At 43.7% G+C, this 21,023-nt stretch overlaps 1 protein-coding gene across 1 annotated transcript in view; it reads right to left on the reverse strand.

Moving 5' to 3' along the window:
* Positions 1 to 21,023, reverse strand: part of LOC125460234 (E3 ubiquitin-protein ligase RNF123) — a 334,824-nt gene that overhangs the window by 190,632 nt on the left and 123,169 nt on the right. Inside the window, exon 24 of the mRNA XM_048547433.2 lies at positions 16,877 to 17,022. Within this exon, the coding sequence (XP_048403390.1) occupies positions 16,877 to 17,022 (146 nt within the window). The remainder of the gene's footprint in view (positions 1 to 16,876; positions 17,023 to 21,023) is intronic.

Raw genomic sequence — 21,023 nt, forward strand, 5'->3', positions numbered from 1 at the left:
ATGCTTTTTCCACCTCAATTCCAGTTCTTGCCTGTAAAAGCTTCCTCAAGATATTTTCTTTTGCTCATTTTTGGGAATGTAGCTTCAGTGATAAGGCCAATGTTTCTTGCACATCTCTAATTGGTGTTGAGCAGAGTGACTTGTTAGAGAATTGTTAAGAGTCAATTAAATAGTCCAAAGTCCGTAGACGTAAACAGGCCAGACTGGAAGTAATGGCAACAAATGCTATAGTTCTAGAGCAACATACAGACAGATTAGGTTAACACCTCAGCACTTCTCTCCAAACACCCCCATAGGGCATTCATTAGTGAACCAGATAGATTTTTAATTGTACAATTATAGTTAAAGCGCATTCAGTTACAGTTTATTATTTAAATTCAGTGTATCCCAGCTGCTATGATAGAATTTGAACCTGTGTCTGATTTATTAGTGAAGGCCTCTACATTACTACAATGCCATATCTACCATTTGAACCATGTTTAAAGATTACTTTTTCTAATTCTTAAATATGTTCTCTCCTGCGGACTGCATACCTCAAGATATTTTGTTGGATGAAAGACACTAAAGAAACGCAAGGCATTGATAAGCCTTGATTTTGGTTTTATTCATTCACAGGTTGTGGGTGTCACTGGCCAAGGCAGCATTTACCGCCCATCTCTTGTTCGGCCAAAGGGCCTGCTTCCACACTGTAGGGATTCTATGTATTCAGTGATTATTCTTGGTGTTAACATCATGTGGCTAAATTAGCAATGTATACTTAATATTAAAATGACTCCGAAAGACTCATAAGACTGCCACTTATCTCAGATATAGTATGGTTAGCTACCAAGTAGTGCAATATTAACCTACTTACTGTTTATTAACCATTATGGTTGAACCTACATTCTGCCAAAAAGATTGAGAGGGATCCTTGTCCACATGGTTTTAGTATATACTGATACTGATAAGAATGCATGGTGCTTAAAGTTTTTGAAAAGATTTGCAGCTCAGGTTGTGGATGAGACTGGAGACTTGCTCGCCAAGCCCATGGTTTTGGTTGCAGACGTTTCGTCATCCTGCTAGGTAACATCAGTGCGACTCCGGTGAAGGGTTGGTGTTCTGCCCCGCTTGTTATTTATATGCCTCAGTTGTGCTGGGGGTGGTTGGTATCACTTAAGGTTCCATTTTCAGTGGTTTGTGTATAGAGACCAGTTCAATGTGTTTGTTGATGGAGTTCCAGGTCGGAGTGCCAGGTCTCCAGAAATTCCCCAGCAATGTCTCTGTTTGGCACGTGCCATTATCAATGTGTTGTCCCAGTCGAATTCATGTCATACACTTGGGCAAAGAAGGACATATATTCGACTGGGACAACACATCCATAACAGCACAAGCCAAACAAAGACATGCCAGGCAAGTCCTGGAGACCTGGCATTCCAACCAGAACTCCATCAACAAACACACCGAAACAAAAATCTTTTAACTTTGAGAGAAGGTGATGGCATAGTGGTAGAATACACAAACCACTGGAAAACAGAACCGGAAGTGGTGCCAACCACTCCAGCAAACTGAGGCACATAAATAACAAGTGGGACAGAACACCAATGCTTTACCAGAGGAGCACTGACGACGTTACCTATCAGGGTAATGAAATATCTGCAATCAAACACGCTGGCTTGGCAAGCAAGTCTACAACCTCAGAGTGCATAGTGGCAGTGAACATACCTAAGGCCTCTCTAATGGCACCAGCAGAAGCCAACGTGCAGAACAGACAGGCAGGCAATCTACAGGAACGCTGACAGGAAATCAGATGGGGAAAGGAAAAATCTACAATCCAGTCAGAAACTAAATTGAAATTCAAGCTTCTACCACTATGCCATCACCTTCTCTCAAAGTAAAAAGATTTTTTCTTACACTACATTACAGTAGTTAAAGATTTAAACATAATTTGATTATAGGAATGTAATAATGCATAGAAGCATGAGGGAACATGGAGCGGAATGGGGAATCTAAGAGGCCATGAGGGTGGGTGAAGAGTGACATGTGAGGTTTACAGAGTATAGGAATAATGGCTTGCTGAATTGTTATCCCTGACAACTGAGGCAAGCCTTCCAACCAGCTCACTTTTGCACTCATAGTCCTCTGGCATCCTGGAGTGCAGTGCTATTGTCTTAACAACAATGGGTTGGCCATTAAAGACTGAGATGAGGAAATATTCCTTTATTCAAATTCGTTACCACAAGGCTGAGGAGGCCTGCTCACTGTGTACGTTCAAGAGAAAGGCTGATAAATGTTTAGATATAAAAGGCAACAAGGGTTCTGAAAAGAACTAGGGAATATGGCATTGAGATAAAGGATTAACCATGGTCATATTGAATAGCAGAGCAAGATTGAAGGGCTGAATAGCCTACTCCTCGAGGCTATGCTTCTGGCAGCACTCAGAAAAGGTTCCAATGTCATGAGATTAGAAATGTCAACAGTATCAGAAAAAATATTTAATATCTGAACCTTATACAACCGCCTCAAATAAAACCTCGTGCCTCACTTTGCATATGAAAGATCATTTGCTCTGCTTCAGTAATATCTGTGCAACACAAGACATTCACCCCACTCAACCTGGCGCCTGAACAAATTCAATGAGATACAACTTATGACAAATCTGAGGAAATGATGTGGTCCAATTCATGTCCAAAATCCTCTCAAGTCTAACAGTGGTAGTCACTCCAGAATCTTACTTTATATTGGAGTTAAACAACAGTGTAACCTGATGTAATCTGTATGTCCCAACTTGATGATCGTGGAACACTTTAAATGTACAATCACTTAGCATCAAGAACATAGTTTCAATTTGTAACTCAATTCTGCAGCGCATGCCTCCTGCAGTGCAAGAGGTTTTCTCAGACACTGCAGCACTAGCACGGACAAAGTTACTCTCTTCCTCTGTCATGTATGGGTATGCTTTCACAAATGGCCCAGCCCTTTGCTGCTGCCAAGGGAATATGTGCTCTCTCACCTAGGCTTTATATAAGGCAATTGGTCAAAGTAAAACAGCAACACTAAGGAAAACTCTTTCACAGGAAGCGTTAGGATCTGCCTAACGGTGGTGTAGGTCCATTTTTTTTAGCCAATCACCATCAATTAATCTAGTACTGATAAAGAAATGCTTTGTCAAAACTTTTTGTTTTGTACTCATTAGGAGAATTCACAAGAATACTAATTTAAGAGGAAATCCATCATTTATATTGTCTGACAGGTCAGTGCTGATCGTTGGCAAATGGATTCTGATAAGGGGAATCAGACAATTGTCTGGGAGAGAAGATTTGATGAGGTCAAAAAGCAGGGCAGCAGACCTAGCTTAGTTTCTCTTGCAGAGGCAACAGACTGAATGGCCACATTCTATGCTGTAAACTTTCCAGGATTCTACATAAGAAGCAGAACAGTACAGGATATCAATACAAGCTCAGTCCCATTAATGCATGAATGCCTCAAGAGGCGAAAACATGCAAAGACTCTTGAAATGAAATTATTCTTTTGACACGATTCATCTCTTAGGATGGTCAGGTGGTCAGAGTGCAGATTGGTGCTGCAATAACTAATACATAAGATGAAGCACCAACAATAATACTTCAAATGGGCAATCCAGTCTCTCCTGCAATGCATTATTTAAGGAAGATTTAATGGAACTCAACTCTGCCTTCATCACAGAATTGTGGTATAGCTCAAAGTAGGTACGTTTGCCGAGATTTACCACAGCATCTGCTATCTGATCTTCACTTGGTCCACACAAGAATCAGCAAGTAGCATCAGTCTTTTAAAGACTGCACCAATACGATGTGGAAGTGCCGGTGTTGGACTGGAGTGGACAAGGTCAAAAATCACATAACACCATATGTCCATTGTAATACCAATTGTAAACTAGATCAGCAAGACACAGAACAGAAACACAAAGATGCCAGTAAGTTGGCCATCTTTCAGCAACACTGCCTATAGAAGATGTTGTCTTGAAGAGACAATAGCCCCAGCGAAGAAGTGCTACACAGACTGGTCAGAAGCACCTACAGGTCATTATCAAGAGATTACTTGACTGAAGGACATGTATTTCGCCTTCTGGATGCAAGTCATGCCAATAAAATGGACATCACCAGATGATCAAAAGCATCAAGTTAGCCAAAGAAGCCCTGGTGAAAAACATTTAAGGGCCTTCAGAAGCTGGATTACCACTTGGGCTCAACAAAACTGTGATGGACTGGGGCAGTGGTGGAGACTTTTCATTATCCTGCACGGAACCAGAGGAACTCAGTTTAATTAAGTCTAAGTAAGTCTATATTTTTCTTTGTGATCTACTGACGCATAAACCCTACAATGCGGAAGGAGGCCATTCAGTCCATCAAGACCACACCAACTCTCTGAAGAGAATCCCATCCAGACCCACTCCTGGCCCTATCACTGTATCTGAGTTTCCCATGGCAATTCCATCTGGTCTACGCATCCCTGGACACCATGGGCAATTTAGCATGGCCAATCTACCCAACCAGCACATCTTTGGACTTTGGGGGGAAACCAGGGCACCTGGAGGAAACCCACACAGACACGGTGAGAATGTGCAAACTCCACATAGACAGTTGTCCAAGGGCAGAATCAAATATGGGTCCCTGGTGATATGCGGTGCAGTGCTAACCACTGAGCTATTGTGCCGTGATCTTATGGAACAGCTAGTTGAAACACAATTAGTTAGACCCCAGCTGAAAACGACGTTCAACTCAGGGGGCTACACTTTAGGAAGGATGTCAAAATCTTAAAATGAGGGTGCAGAGAAGATTTACTGCAATGGTCCTTCAGGTGGAAGACTTCAATTACAGGGGAGACACTAAAAAAGGGGCACTTGTTCATCTTAGGCCAGGAAAGGTTAACAGGAGATTTGAGGTGTTCAATATCACACATGGTTCTGATAGATTAAGTTAGAGAAACTTTCTAAAGTATTTGTAGCTGGAGGGCATAGATTTAAGGTCACGAGCAAAACAACCAACAGTAACATGGAAAAGAAAATTAATGCAGTAAGTTGTTGTAAAGATAAAGTCACCATAGTCCCAGACAAATACTGGGCTGTTCTCTCATTAAATAGAGGGAAGTGACTAGTGGCGAGTTTAAGTACTGTGATCTGATATACAATTGCTTGAAAGGTTGATGCAAGTGGATTCACTAATAACTTTCAAAAGATAACTGGATAAATACCTAAAAAGAAAGGCAAAACTATGGGAAAAGGGCAGGGGAGTACTCTACTTGGATAGTTCTTTCATCAAGTCAGTACAGGCACAGGGGTCAAAGTAGATTCTCCAAAATTCAGCAAATTGTTTCCAACCCTATTCATAAGCATTACATTTGCTATTCTGGCTATTCACGAAGGACATACATCTGACATATTAAGATAAATATAACTCTGTTTGGTCAGATTCCACTTTACCTAGAAGTCACAGTAATGCCATTCATTGATTGATCTGAAAATAAAGAATAACAAAGGGTTCTCTGATCAATATAGCACCAGAGGACGCATATGATTGAAATGCAACTCTGATCAATATGGTATCAAACAGGGGACCTACTGAACAACCATAATTTTGGTGACCAAGTCTAAGTTATGGCAAAGAGTGAGAAAGAGTGAAGTTTCTAAATTTCAGAGTCATTACGTACTCCTGAATACACTCCTTTTCTATCATTGTAATGAAACATGACGCATGTGGTTTGCACAGATGAGACTGTCACCAGTAACAACGTAGCTGCATTGTGCTATTCAATTGCTTCAGGAGACAGCAAACACCATCAATTCTCTTCACACAGCAGCAGGCAAGCTCCCAACAAATATACATTAATGTGATGTATTGTGCTGGAAATGGATTGTATTGTCTGCATTAAGTGCCTTTCCCAACACATTTTTAATGCAGTACAACAATGGCAAACAGCAGCATTTTTTTCTTCACTACAATGAAGTTAGCATTAGTTCAGTTGGTCGGATTCTCATGTGAATCAGCAGTTTGAAGCTGCAAGTCCCACTTCACAGACTTCAGCATAGAAGCAAGCTTCACACTTCCAATACAGCACTAACCATAACAATGTAAGAATTCAAGAAGTAGAAGCAGAAGTAGGCCATTTGAACATGCTACATCATTCAATATGATCACCTCAGGAAGGGCATACTGGCACTGGAGCGTGTCCAGTGGAGATTCACATGGATGATCCCTGGAATGGTAGGTTTACCGTACCATGAATGCTGAGGATCCTGGGATTGTATTCGTTAGAGGTTAGAAAGGTGAGGGGAGATCTAATAGAAACTTACAAGATAATGTATGGCTTAGAAAGGGTGGACGCTGGGAAGTTGTTTCCGTTAGGCAGGGAGACTAGGACCCGTGGGCACATCCTTAGAATTAGAGGGGGCAAATTTAAAACTGAAATGAGGAGACATTTCTTCAGCCAGAGAGTGGTGGGCCCATGGAATTCATTGCCACGGAGCGCAGCGGAAACCGAGACGTAAAATGTCTTCGAGGCGGAGATTGATAAATTGTTGATCTCACAACGAATCAAGGGCTATGGGGAGAGTGCAGGGAAGTGGAGTTGAAATGTCCATCAGCCATGATTAAATGGCAGAGTGGACTCAAATGGGCCAAATGGCTTTACTTCCGCTCCTATAGACTTATCACAGTTGAGTCACTACAACAGATGCAGCTTCCTGCATTACCTCAATTGTTTTGATGTCCTTATAGTCCAGAAATGTACTGACTGTAGTCTTGAGCATACTCAATAACCTAACATCTACAATTCTCTGGTCAGAGAAATTTAAGACCCACATCATGATGAATAAAGAAATTTATTCTCACCTTGGTCCAAAATTTCTTGCGATACTTGCATGTTACCGTTCTGTGATTCATGTAGATGATTCTATGGTTGATCTGAAAATCAACACTTCCCAGTCCCTCAAACTTAATTATTCTGCTTTTCTATTCTTCCTTCCAAAATGGTTTTCTTCATAGCACTCAATGAAGTTAATTAAACACAAATGCTATTAACAAACAGTCACAGTTGGTTTTAAACAACACAGAAGATGATCTTCTAGTCCATCTGTCTGCACCAGCTCTTCAAACAAGCATTTTCTCGTGGCAATCCCCACTTTCCCCACACCTTTGCATATTATTTCTATCCAAATAATCATCCCATGCCCTCTTGAATGCCTCCAATACATTTCCAAGCAGCACATTCCATACTCTAATTCCTCTGTGCAAGTCTTTCTTACAACACATTTGCTTCTTTTCCACATCACATTAAATCAATGCCCTCTCATTTTTAGATAACAAGGTGTAGAGCTGGTTGAACACAGCAGGCCAAGCTGCATCAGAGGAGCAGGAAGGTTGACGTTTCGGGCCCAGAACCTTCTTCAGAAAATCTCGGCCCGAAATGTCAGCCTTCTTGCTCCTCTGATGCCGCTTGGCCTGCTGTGTTCATCCAGCTACACCATGTTATCTCAGATTCTCCAGCATCTGCAGTTCCTACTTTCCCTCTCATTCTTGTTCCTTTTACAAACGGAAACAATTTTTCTTATTTATTCAATCCAGCCTGCTCATGATTTTGAAAATCTTTATCAAATCGCCTTTCAATCCTTCTCTATCCAAGGAGAACAGTCCCAACTTCTTCAATTTATCCTCATAACTGAAGTCTCTCATTCCTGGAACCAATTTGTAAATCACTTCTGCAATAACTCCAATGCAATCACATCTGGCTCTCACAACTGTACACAATGCACCTGCTGAGAAACAACAAGCACCTTGTACAAACTCAACATCTCCTTGCTCTTGCACTCGACGGCCTTATTAATAAAGCCAAGAACACTGAATTTTTTATTAATTGCTCCCTGCAGCTGTTCCGCCACCTGCAATGATTTGTGCACATATGTATCAATGTGTCACTGCCCCTGCAAGTCCTTTAGAATTGTGCCTCCTACTGTATCTTGTCTTTCAGTGTTCTTCCAACATCAGCTCACACTTCTCTGTATTGAACCTTATCTGCCACCTATTAGTCTACTCCACCAACATATCAATATCCTTCTGGAGTTTTATATTGTCCATCTCACAGTTGACAATTCTTCCAAATACTGTGTCATCTGCAAGCTTTGAAACTGTCACCTTCACATGGTGTAGGTGGCCCAGTGGCTGCCTCACAATGCCAGGGACCCAGGTTTGATTCCACCCTTGGACAACTGTCTGCATGGAGTTTGCACATTCTCCCTGTTTTGCGTCGGTTTCCTCCAGGTGCTCTGCTTTCCTCCCATAGTCCAATAATGTGTAGGCTAGGTGGATTGGTCATGGAAGATTGCCCATAGTGTTCAGTGATGTGCAGATTAGGTGGATTATAGGGGGACGGGGATGGGTCTGGGTGAAATGCTCCGAGTGTTGGTGTGGACCTGTTGGCCGATAGGCCTGTTTCCACACTGTAGGGATTCTATGAAATACATCTAGATCTTGATCACCAATATATATTGGGAACAACTAGGGATCATCCAGGATAGTCTACATATTTTAATCCCATTTTCGAGCACTTGGTCCAAAACCTCATATGCCACGGTGTTTCAAGTGCTGACCTAAATACTTCTCACAGTTCTGGCTTTAATTTAATGAGCAGTAGTTTCCAAATTTTGAGTAGTTTTGTTTCAGATTGTTGTCTGTGCAAGATTCCCATCAACATATTCAGTGACCTGTCATTTCCAGGACTGTCCTTCTTCACATTTTGAATTTCTTCCCTTATTCCTGAAACTGCCTTGAGGGTATCAAACCTTTTCCTACCTATGACATTAGTTCCAAACAGAGCATAACCTCTCTCTGTTTTCCTATTCCTCGGAAAATGTTCCATATTCATTCAGTGATGAACATTTCGTTGGCACCGGGAAGGAAGTACATCATAAAGGAAGAATTATCGAATTCTTTATGACATCTGCATTTTTACTCCTTCCTGTGCTCCTCGTGCAATCTTTTCCATCTGACACCACAGATGTTCTCCAGATACCCCAAAGATGGCAAAACCACGCTCCCCCCAGACTGAAAACCAGGGAGAAATGTGTAACACTCCTGGGAATAGCTTTGCTAATCTGATGGTTTGGGGGAAGGACAGAGTTAAGTAACTTCCCAATGCCTAACTTTGATCATTTATTTTGAATTTGGTTTCCATTAGAACTCTAAATAGTCAGCAACAATTAAAATGGAATCCTTGAGACAAGATGGATCAACTTAATTGCTGTATCTGACATATCCGCAGCGTCATGCTCAGTGAAGATGTGTCATATTCCTTATTTTTGAGAGACAAATTTTATTCATTACGGACTTCATTCCACTTTAAGGTAAAAAATGCTGAAATAGCCACTGCAAGTCAGCTGACATGATCGGTGTATACAAGAACTAATTCTCAATTTGGAAAGTTATTAAAATGTAAATATTTGCAGTGGAGACCCAATCCCATTTCAAAAGAGCATTCTGGATACAAAATCACTGAATTTGCAACTTTTACTGCCTGAACATTTACAGAAACTAAATTAACATGATTCTCCAGGCTCAGCATTTATGAACATGAAACTTAACAAATGGAGGTATGGAGAAACTAGTTTAGCACAAACAGGTTGAATGGCTACCACACATCCCCCATCATAAGCAATGGCTTCTATCTTTGAATCATTTGTGTGGACCATAAAAATACCGATCATGTGGTCCCAAGATCAAAATTGAGTTCAGGGAAGGTACCAGATTATTCTAGGCAGCAGCCAGGGATAATTCAATCTGGTAAGCAAGAGGACACAACAACTGTCCTCCAGCCTAACAGACCCATACCTAATATTGTCAATCAACCAAGGTAGCGAGAGAGGTGCTTTTTCTTGCCCCCACCCTACAAGACAGTATATATTTTTCTAACAGAACTATGCCACAATTTTGAAAACCCAGAGACTTTCAACTTACACAACTTCAAAGAGGACCTCACCTAGAACTGCAATGAATTCACTTTAAAAGACTCATTTAAAAAAGTGATTTCTTTCTTAATATTCTTTTAATTATCTAAGCTTCTGTCTCGACTGTAAAAGTCAACTTTTATTATGTACGTGTGTCTGTATACTTGACAGACTATGGTCTGTTTACAACTTGGGTGAATAAACATTTGCCTTTTCTTCCAATTTAAACTTACCAAAAAGGCTCTTTATGCCTATCCTTTTAAGTCACAACATTCACAAGGGCTAAAACACTCATTTTGAAAGGTATTCAGAGATAGCAGGAACTGCTGGATGAACCCAGCAGACCAGGCATCAGAGGAGCAGGATAGCTGCCGTTTCAGGTCTGGGCCCTTGGTCAGAAATGAAGGGTCTGTAGAAGTGTCCAGACCCAAAACGTCAGTTTTCCTGCTCCTCTGATGCTGCATGGCTTGCTGTGCTTTCATCCGGCTCTACACTTTGTTATCCCACTTTAAAAGATACATCTTGTTGCTAATAATTGAGAAGTCAGGGAAAAGGGGTAATGTCAATCCACTCTCACTCCCTGTCCATAACAAGGTAAGGGAAAGCCAAAAAATACAAGATGTACCCATCTTCCTCAGTTGTCAGGATTCAGTGAAATTTTGTTTTATTTCAGTTCAACGCTCAAATATTCCTGTGGAAATTGTATTGCTATTGTTTCTGAAAATGGTCAATCACTCCCCTTCTCAGGCAATAATTGTAAGCTTAACTCTCACTTCAGTGTCTTGACCTTGAACGCACTCTGGCTCTGGTCCTTCAACCTGATCAATGACTTTCCACACACTTTCTCATCCTCCCCCCCACTCTCTCTCTCAGCATAACACCGTGGCGAAGGGACTTCTGCAGTGCAGTAACAGTCATTCCTTCTAGTTTGAGTCTCCCTGTTCTGGAGTCACAATGTTGAGGAAATTATCGACAATTAGGGATGGAGAAATCAGATATTGTTTTCCCTAGACACAAGAACTGAATAATGCTCAATTAGAATACCATCTACTAAGCCTGTCTGACCTCACAGATATCTCTATTCAAGAGTGGGAAAGATGAGTGAAGTCGTAATGCAGCAAGGAGTCGGCATTTTTAGAAACTGGAATACACCTCCTCCCACCCACCCTCCTGCAAAAATTCCATCCCCTATTCCCAATTCCTCCGCCTCCGCCGCATCTGCTCCCACGATAAGACATTCCACTCCCGCACATCCCAGATGTCCAAGTTCTTTAAGGACCGCAACTTTCCCCCCACAGTGATCGAGAACGCCCTTGACCGCGTCTCCCGCATTTCCCGCGACACATCCCTCACACCCCGCCCCCGCCACAACCGCCCTAAGAGGATCCCCCTCATTCTCACACACCACCCCACCAACCTCCGGATACAACGCATTATCCTCCGACACTTCCGCCATTTACAATCCGACCCCACCACCCAAGACATTTTTCCATCCCCTCCCCTGTCAGCTTTCCGGAGAGACCACTCTCTCCGTGACTCCCTTGTTCGCTCCACACTGCCCTCCAACCCCACCACACCCGGCACCTTCCCCTGCAACCGCAGGAAATGCTACACTTGTCCCCACACCTCCTCCCTCACCCCCATCCCAGGCCCCAAGATGACATTCCACATTAAGCAGAGGTTCACCTGCACATCTGCCAATGTGGTATACTGCATCCACTGTACCCGGTGCGGCTTCCTCTACATTGGGGAAACCAAGCGGAGGCTTGGGGACCGCTTTGCAGAACACCTCCGCTCAGTCCGCAACAAACAACTGCACCTCCCAGTCGCCAACCATTTCCACTCCCCCTCCCATTCTCTAGATGACATGTCCATCATGAGCCTCCTGCAGTGCCACAATGATGCCACCCGAAGGTTGCAGGAACAGCAACTCATATTCCGCCTGGGAACCCTGCAGCCGTATGGTATCAATGTGGACTTCACCAGTTTCAAAATCTCCCCTTCTCCTACTGCATCCCAAAACCAGCCCAGTTCGTCCCCTCCCCCCACTGCACCACACAATCAGCCCAGCTCTTCCCCCCCACCCACTGCATCCCAAAACCAGTCCAACCTGTCTCTGCCTCCCTAACCGGTTCTTCCTCTCACCCATCCCTTCCTCCCACCCCAAGCCGCACCCCCAGCTACCTACTAACCTCATCCCACCTCCTTGACCTGTCCGTCTTCCCTGGACTGACCTATCCCCTCCCTACCTCCCCACCTATACTCTCTCCACCTATCTTCTTTACTCTCCATCTTCGGTCCGCCTCCCCCTCTCTCCCTATTTATTCCAGTTCCCTCTCCCCATCCCCCTCTCTGAAGAAGGGTCTAGGCCCGAAACGTCAGCTTTTGTGCTCCTGAGATGCTGCTTGGCCTGCTGTGTTCATCCAGCCTCACATTTTATTATCTTGGAATTCTCCAGCATCTGCAGTTCCCATTATCTCAAAAATGAAGTGGGATAGGTTTTGGGAAAACATTATACCCCATGCATTCGTTGTTAGAAACTGATCTCCTTTCACATCAATGTTGCTGCAGGGCTATTTGAATGACAAACACTGTCGAGGTAATAGGAACTACAGATGCTGGAGAATTCGAGATAACAAAGCGTAGAGCTGGATGAATACAGCAGGCCAAGCAGTATTTTAAGAGCAGAAAAGCTGACGTTTTGAGCGTTGACCCTGTCGACAGTCACTTGAGACAATGTGACTTCCATTTCCATTTGGGTTTATTACAGTGACAAGTTCACATGTATGTTTTTCATTATAAAGTTGGATAAAATAATTTATAATGTAAGAATATGTGGCATTTAAAATGGAGATTGAATTAAGTCAACATAATCTGATCTAATTATCCCTTACTCTCTGACCCCAGTTCACTTTTTCTAAACTATACCTAGCATTAATTCCTTGGTGATCAACTGCTAACTTATTAAATTGATCGCTTACAATGAAGATGTAACATCACAGATGACTGTTATAAATAGAATTCTATACTAGCAAGGTTCATGGCACCTACCAATGAATAAGCTGAAGTGATGACTGGTGACTAGTTTCTTCAGTCAGTATATAGCTAATTCTTTTTCAGCCTCACTGTCTGCTGTAGTTTAGTTAACACCAGGCATGAAAAGAATGTCAACTCAAAGCCCACAGAATAAAATAATATCAAGTAGCTGTAATACCACTTTTTAAAACAAAGGTACCAAACCATTACTGCTCTCAGACACAAACGCCAGGTAGATGAAGCATATATTGACTTCAGTTAAAGTGAAATGTTCTTTTGGAGAGCCACTGCAGACACGATGGGCCAAATGGCTTCCTTCTGCATTGGAATAATGCAGTGTTTCTGTGAATATCAGGCTGTTTCTAGTTGTTCCTCATGTCAGTATTATACCCAGACACAAAGTGCAAATCTTCACAGCTATGTAGCACAGAGCCAGGGTCACAGCTGTTCATAGTATGTATCCTCCAATTACAAGCTAGATAGCTTATGCCAAAATACAAAACAGCTAAGCACAGCAAGCATCTCATAACTATGTGAAAATGCACCTCCCTGGTTTCGTCATTTCCATCTTTCTTCAGGTACCTTCTTTGTACATCTCTCTTTGGGTTGTGGGATTTCTTAGAGTTCTCTTGTTAGAAGGAAAAGATACAGAGACCGAGATATCCATGTTTTCAAAAAAAGAACTGAAAGAGCTCAGAACTTTAACAGACATCTTTTGCTGATCATGAATGTTGTGATGGACCCTCCTCCATTGTAACGCTTGCAATCCTCCAGAAAGTAAGTGAGAGAGCAATTCTAAAAATTACCTGTCACTTAAAATGCAGAAGAGACTGACTCTCAAATGAAACATTACAATTTCCAGCAAAATTTCTGCTGAATGATAGGCATAGCCATCACACATGCAGAGACATCAATAATAACAAAACCGAATCATCACAACAACACTGACAGAATTGGAGTGCCTCTGCATCTTAAACATCCAATCGACTGGCTTTAATGCAATACTGTGCAAGTATAATATTCTGTATGGCAGATGTTGTTCACATGGTGATCCTTGGTTCAGCGTGTCCTACTGAGCTACTGGTGATCCCAGGGTGAGATTGCTCATCCCTGCTACAGAGTTCACAGGTTTCCTTTTCTCTGCTTAACACTCAATGACAGGCGAGAGGCGGCTACATTGAGGTCTTCTTTACACATTTCTGGTCAATGATTGGAATGGCAGCAATGACCTGAACCTGAAAATACCACAGGACTAAACACATCTGGTTGATCTCAAAGATCAAAAGAAAGCTGTTATTTTCTGCCTCTTCAAGCTCCTGATCACTTCCAAATGCAAACTCTGATCCAACTTCCTCTTGATTTGCTTCCACAGACAATCTGCTCCAAACATTAAAAGGTCCTCCACATGAAGTACTTAAATTCAAGCTTTCTATCACCCTGTTTTCCTCTGAACGAGGAGCCACACCCTATAGTTTGAGGTTCTGGCATCGTTTACGTAGATTCAGTTTCACTACATCCACAGCACTCAGGAAATTTCAATGAAATTTTTTCACATAAATGGTCCCATCTTCCTGAGCTCAGGTGCTGTTCTCTCAACTCTGATAAGGGTTATGGCTGCCCCATTGTAAACCCATACTCACATTTACACATGTCTCTACATCAGGTCAAACAGCAGCCAACACAAACTGTTTACTATCCCTTTTTATACAAAAGACAAAGGACAAAGAACAAAGAAAATTATAGCACTGGTACAGGCCCTTCGGCCCTCCAAGCCTGCACTGATCGAGATCCTCTGTCTAAGCCTATCATCTATTTTCTAAGGGTCTGTATCCCTTTGCTCCCTGCCCATCCATGTACCTGTCCAGATACATCTTAAAAGACACTATCGTGTCTGCGTCTACCACCTCCGCTGGCAATGCATTCCAGGCACCCACCACACTCTGCGTAAAGAACTTTCCACACATATCTCCCATAAACCTTCCTCCTCTCACGTTGAACTCATGACCCCTAGTAATTGAGTCCCCCACTCTGGGAAATAGCTTCTTGCTATCCACCTTGTCTAGACCCCGCATGATTTTGTAGACCTTAATCAGGTCCCCCCCCCCTCAATCTCCGTCTTTCTAATGAAAATAATCCTAATCTACTCAACCTTTCTTCAGAGCGAGCACCCTCCATACCAGGCAACATCCTGGTGAACCTCCTCTGCACCCTCTCCAAAGCATCCACATCCTTTTGGTAATGTGGTAACCAGACTGTACGTAGTACTCTAAATGCGGTTGAATCAAAGGCTTATACAACTGCAACATTACCTGCCAACTCTTGTACTCAATACCCCACCCGATAAAGGAAAGCATGCCGTATGCCTTCTTGGCCACTCCATTGACCTGCATTGCACCTTCAGGGAACAATGGACCTGAATACCCAGATCTCTCTGTACATCAATTTTCCCCAGGACTTTTCCATTTACTGTATAGTTCACTCTTGACTTAGATCTTCCAAAATGCATCACCTCGCATTTGCCCGGATTGAACTCCATCTGCCATTTATCTGCCCAACTCTCCAATCTGTCTATGTTCTGCTGTAATCTCTGACAGTCCCCTTCACTATCTGCTACTCCACCAATCTTCGTGTTATCTGCATACACCATAGGACCATGAGACAACAGAGCTGAAATTAGGCCATTCAGTCAACTGAGTCTGCTCTGTCATTCGATCATGGATTATAAGTTTCTCAAACCCATTCTCCCACTTCCCACCCTTAACCCTTGATCCCCTTGACAATCAAGAACCTATCTCCATCTAAAATATGTTCAATGGCCTGGCCTCTACAACCTTCTGTGGTAGTGAATTCCATACATTTACCGCTCTCCAGCTGAAGTTTCTCCTTATCTCTGATCTAAAAGGTCTTCTCTTTACTTCAAGGCTGTACCCTGATTATCTTCTAGCCATGTTTCTCACTCTTGCGTAAAATGTTTTGCTAAAATCCAAATAAGACAGCTGTTCAACTTCCATTATTATTTTAATATTTGATCTCCTTCACACTAATTAGCCCACCTTCTTGAAATGCTTCATTTTGTACTTTTCTCCCCCCAGAGTGCCCTCAAACATTTTTACTGATTATAGAATGCAAAGTTCCCTGTCTTAGAGCCCTTAATACCAACAGTAATACTCTGACTCAGAGGTACAAGGTTCCAGACCAAGTTCCACATGAGGATTTCAGCGCAAAAATCTGTGCTGATACTCCAGAGCAGAGAGTCGAGTGAGTGCTGCATTGCTAGTGGTGGCATTGTACAGATGTGTCATTAAGGTCAGGGTAATCTGACTGCCTGATGGATTCAAAAGATCCCATGCCTCTGTTTGGAGAAGGAACAGGGGCTTATCGACTGGTCAATATCTATCTCTCAATAATCACCACAAAAACAAGATTATTCAGTCATCATGTTACTGTTTTTCAAGAGATTTTGCTATGTGCAAATTAGTTGCAATATTTCTTATATTACAACCATGATTACATTTCAAAAGTACTTCAATGGTTGTAGAGCACTTTGAGATCACTGGTTGGCATAAAAGGTGCTGCATAAATGCAGGTCATTTTTCTTTTCTTTCACAGCCAATAAAACAGGCTGTATTGTAGTAACGTTCAATTGGTTGCACTTATGCCTCTGAAACAGAAGGTTGTGGCTCAAGCACTACTTCAGAGACTTACGAATTCAAGCTGAAATTTCAATGTAATACTAGTGCCGTTTCTTGCATAACATGTTGAACCATGGACCTATCTCAATTTGCTGTAACAGATCCCACAGCTATACTGTGAAGAAGGAACAGTACAGCCCTCCATGATGTTCAATGAGACCATCACACCAGTCCCTCAACAGAATGAGCATGTTACCTTGCCAAGCTGTTGGTGCACACTCAGGTTGTACATCATGATAGCACCATCCAGGATTTCCAGTAAAGATTTCTCTGTGATCGGGTGATCTGGTTCGTCAGGGGGACGCCCTAACAACAGGCCATCATTTCCGTGGTTTCCTTCAACTATAAGGAGAAGCAAAGTATCATTGTGCATCAGCTCCATAACAGTCATCAAATAATCACACAGTTCAGACAGCTTTACGAGGATCACTCATGCTGTGATTCTGCCACCACCTTAATACTGCAGACTGACCAGATAGAAGTATAATCAGAACCAGGCACTCATGGGATTAGTAGGGAAATTAACATTTCAGGACTAACTTTGTTTGGATGCAATCACACAATAAAACTAACAGTAGCCAATACAAATCTTGGCAGGGTTAGGGTTACAGTACCATCATGTAACTCTACTCAGCTTCACTTTACAAAAATGCACCATGGGATTGAGAACAGAGTGAAGATGATACACTAATGTTATGGAGTTACACTGTAAAGCTGCTCAGCCTCTATCTAGGTCATTCCTGTATCATGACTGAAAGAACATGCCATCTTCAAGCCCAAAGAAAGTAGAGTTGGTATATGGATCTGTACTGACTTGTATCAACTTACTTAGAAATGGGCCAATTGACTAAATGTAAGCTATGGTAAAGAGTTAACTTTGTAAAGTTAGTAATTTTATGATGCTTCAGACTTTCAGCCTTAGGTTGCAACAGTTTGTATAGGTATTTAAAAGGAAAAAAAGGTAAAGTATGCATAACCTCCAGAGTGTGTATCTGGAGAATTAATAATGCAAAACAGAGAAATGGTAGATGAATTGGACAAATTACACCTAACTTCACTGAGCAGGATACAAATAATACTCCAGAAATAACTACCACAATATGAAAGGGTGTGAGGAACTTGAAATGAGTACAATCTCCATGGAAAATATACAAATAAAATTATCAGAATGAAAATCCAGTAAGTCCTCTAGCCCTGATGGACTTTCTCCTAAGATGATAAAATAAAGTAGTTGCTGAGGTTGAAGATGCATTGGTCTTAATTTTAACACTCCCTAGGTACTGCAAAGATCCCATCAGACCAGAAAATTGTATGTGACTACTCAATTCGAGACAGGAAGGAGACAGAAATCAGGAAACTACAAGCTGGTTAGCCTAATATCTATTATCAAAAAAAAAATACTGGAATCTATGTCCTTGAGTGTTGTTGGAGTTGCACTCATCCAGGCAAGAGAAGAGTATCCATATCATGCTTCTGACTTGCACCTTGTAGATGGTGCACAGGCTTTGGGAAGTCAGGAGGCGAGTTACTCACTGCAGGATTCCGAGCCCCTCAACTATTCCTGTAGCCGAAGTATTTATATGGTTAACAAAGCGTGGGGCTGGATGAACACAGCAGGCCAAGCAGCATCTCGGGAGCACAAAAGCTGACATTTCGGGCCTAGACCCTTCATCAGAGAGGGGGATGGGGAGAGGGTTCTGGAATAAACAGGGAGAGAGGGGGAGATGGACTGAAGATGGAGAAAAAACAAGATAGGTGGAGAGGAGAGTATAGGTGGGGAGGTAGGGAGGGGATAGGTCAGCCCAGGGAAGATGGACAGGTCAAGGAGGCGGGATGAGGTTAGTAGGTAGGAAATGGAGGTACAGCTTGAGGTGGGAGGAAGGGATAGGTGAGAGGAAAAACAGGTTAGAGAGGCGGGGACAAGCTGGGCTGGTTTTGGGATGCAGTGGAGGAAGGGGAGATTTTGAAGCTTGTGAAATCCACATTGGGCTGCAGGGTTCCCAAGCAGAATATGAGTTGCTGTTCCTGCAACATTCAGGTGGCATCATTGTGGCACTGCAGGAGGCCCATGATGGACATGTTGTCTGAGGAATGGGAGGGGGAGTTAAAACGGTTCGCAACTGGGAGGTGCAGTTGTTTATTGCGAACCGAGCTGAGGTTTCTGCAAAGCGGTCCCCAAGCCTCCACTTGGTTTCCCCAATGTAGAGGATGCCACACCGGGTACAATGGATACAGTATACCACATTGGCAGATGTGCAGGTGAGCATCTGCTTAATATGGAAAGTCATCTTGGGGCCTGGGATGGGGGTGAGGGAGGTGGTGTGGGGGCAAGTGTAGCACTTCCTGCAGTTGCAGGGGAAGGTGCCAGGTGTGGTGGCATCGGAGGGGAGTGTGGAGCGGACAAGGGAGTCTCAGAGAGAGTGGTCTCTCCGGAAGGCAGACAAGGGTGGGGATGGAAAAATGTCTTGGGTGGTGGGGTCGGATTGTAGATGGCGGACGTGTCGGAGCATGATGCGTTGTATCCGGAGGCTGGAGTGGTATGTGAGAATGAGGGGGATCCTCTTGGGGTGGTTGTGGCAGGGGCGGGGTGTGAGGGATGTGTTGCAGGAATTGCGGGAGACGCGGTCAAGGGCGTTCTCGACCACTATGGGGGGGGGGGGAAAGTTGCGGTCCTTGAAGAACGTGGACATCTGGGATATGCGGGTGTGGAATGCCTCATCCTGGGAGCAGATGCGGCGGAGGCGGAGGAATTGGGAATAGGGGATGGAATTTTTGCAGGAGGGTGGGTGGGAGGAGATGTATTCTAGGTAGCTGTGGGAGTCGGTGGGCTTGAAATGGACATCAGTTTCTAGCTGGTTACCTGAGATGGAGACTGAGAGGTCCAGGAAGGTGAGAGATGTGTTGGAGATGGCCCAGGTGAACATGAGGTTGGAGTGGAAGGTGTTGGTGAAGTGGATGAACTGTTCGAGCTCCTCTTGGGAGCAAGAGGCGGCGCCGATACAGTCATCAATGTAACGGAGGAAGAGGTGGGGTTTGGGGCCTGTGTAGGTGCGGAAGAGGGACTGTTCCACGTAACCTACAAAGAGGCAGTCATAGATTGGGCCCATGCGGGTACCCATGGCCACCCCCTTTGTCTGTAGGAAGTGGGAGGAATCGAAAGAGAACTTGTTGAGAGTGAGGACGAGTTCGGCTAGGCGGATGAGGGCGTCGGTGGAGGGGGACTGGTCAGGCCTGCAGGACAGGAAGAAGCAGAGGGCCTCGAGGCCATCTGCATGAGGAATGCAGGTGTATAGGGACTGGACGTCCATGGTGAAAATGAAGTGTTGGAGGCCAGGGAATTGGAAGTTCTGGAGGAGGTGGAGGGTGTGGGTGGTGTCACGGACGTAGGTTGGAGTTCCTGGACCAAAGGGGAGAAAATGGAGTCCAGACAGGTGGAGATGAGTTCGGTGGGGCAGGAACAGGCTGAGACAATAGGTCGACCAGGGCAGGCGGATTTGTGGTTTTTGGGAAGGAGATAGAAATGGGCTGCGCGGGGTTGGGGAACAATAAGGTTGGATGCTGTGGGTGGGATGTCCCCTGAGGTGATGAGGGCATGGATGGTATTGGAGATGATGGTTTGGTGCTCGGGGGTGGGGTCATGATCAAGGGGGCGGTAGGTGGTGGTGTCGGAGAGTTGACGTTTGGCCTCGGCGATGTAGAGGTCAGTGCACCATACTACCACTGCGCCGCCCTTGTCTGCGGGTTTGATGGTGAGGTTGGGGTTGGAGCGGAGGGCTGCCCGTTCTGTGGGGGAGAGGTTGGAGTGGGTGAGAGGGTGGAAAGGCTGAGGCGGTTAATGTCTCGACGGCAGTTGGAGATGAAGAGGTCGAGGGAGGGTGGGGGGGGGGTGTCCAGGAGGACTTGTGTTGGAGGCAGGTGAAGGGGTCAGTGGAGGGAGGGTTAGGTTAGTCCAGTCCAGTTTCTAGTCAATGCTTACCCTCAGGCTGTTTTGAGTGGTATTCAGTGACAGTAATGCCATTCAATGTCAAGTAGCAATGATTAGATTCCATCTTGTTGGAAATGGTCATTGCGTGGCACTTGGATAGTGTTGTGTCATTGATACTGGTTTACCTTGTGAGGGAACATTAGACAGGCTATACTTGCATTCACTGGAGTTCAGAAGAATGAGAAGTGGTCTTATTGAAACATATAAGATTCTGAGGAGACTCGACAGGATCGAAGACGAAGGGAGGTTTCTCCTTGTGGTAGAGATTACAATGAAGGGACATGACTTGAATATATGGGTTGCCCATTTAAGATGGGGATTAAAGGATTTTTTTTTCTCTCAGCGGGTCATGGGTCTT

Source organism: Stegostoma tigrinum, chromosome 11, assembly GCF_030684315.1.
Source record: "Stegostoma tigrinum isolate sSteTig4 chromosome 11, sSteTig4.hap1, whole genome shotgun sequence".
Classification (NCBI taxonomy): domain Eukaryota; kingdom Metazoa; phylum Chordata; class Chondrichthyes; order Orectolobiformes; family Stegostomatidae; genus Stegostoma; species Stegostoma tigrinum.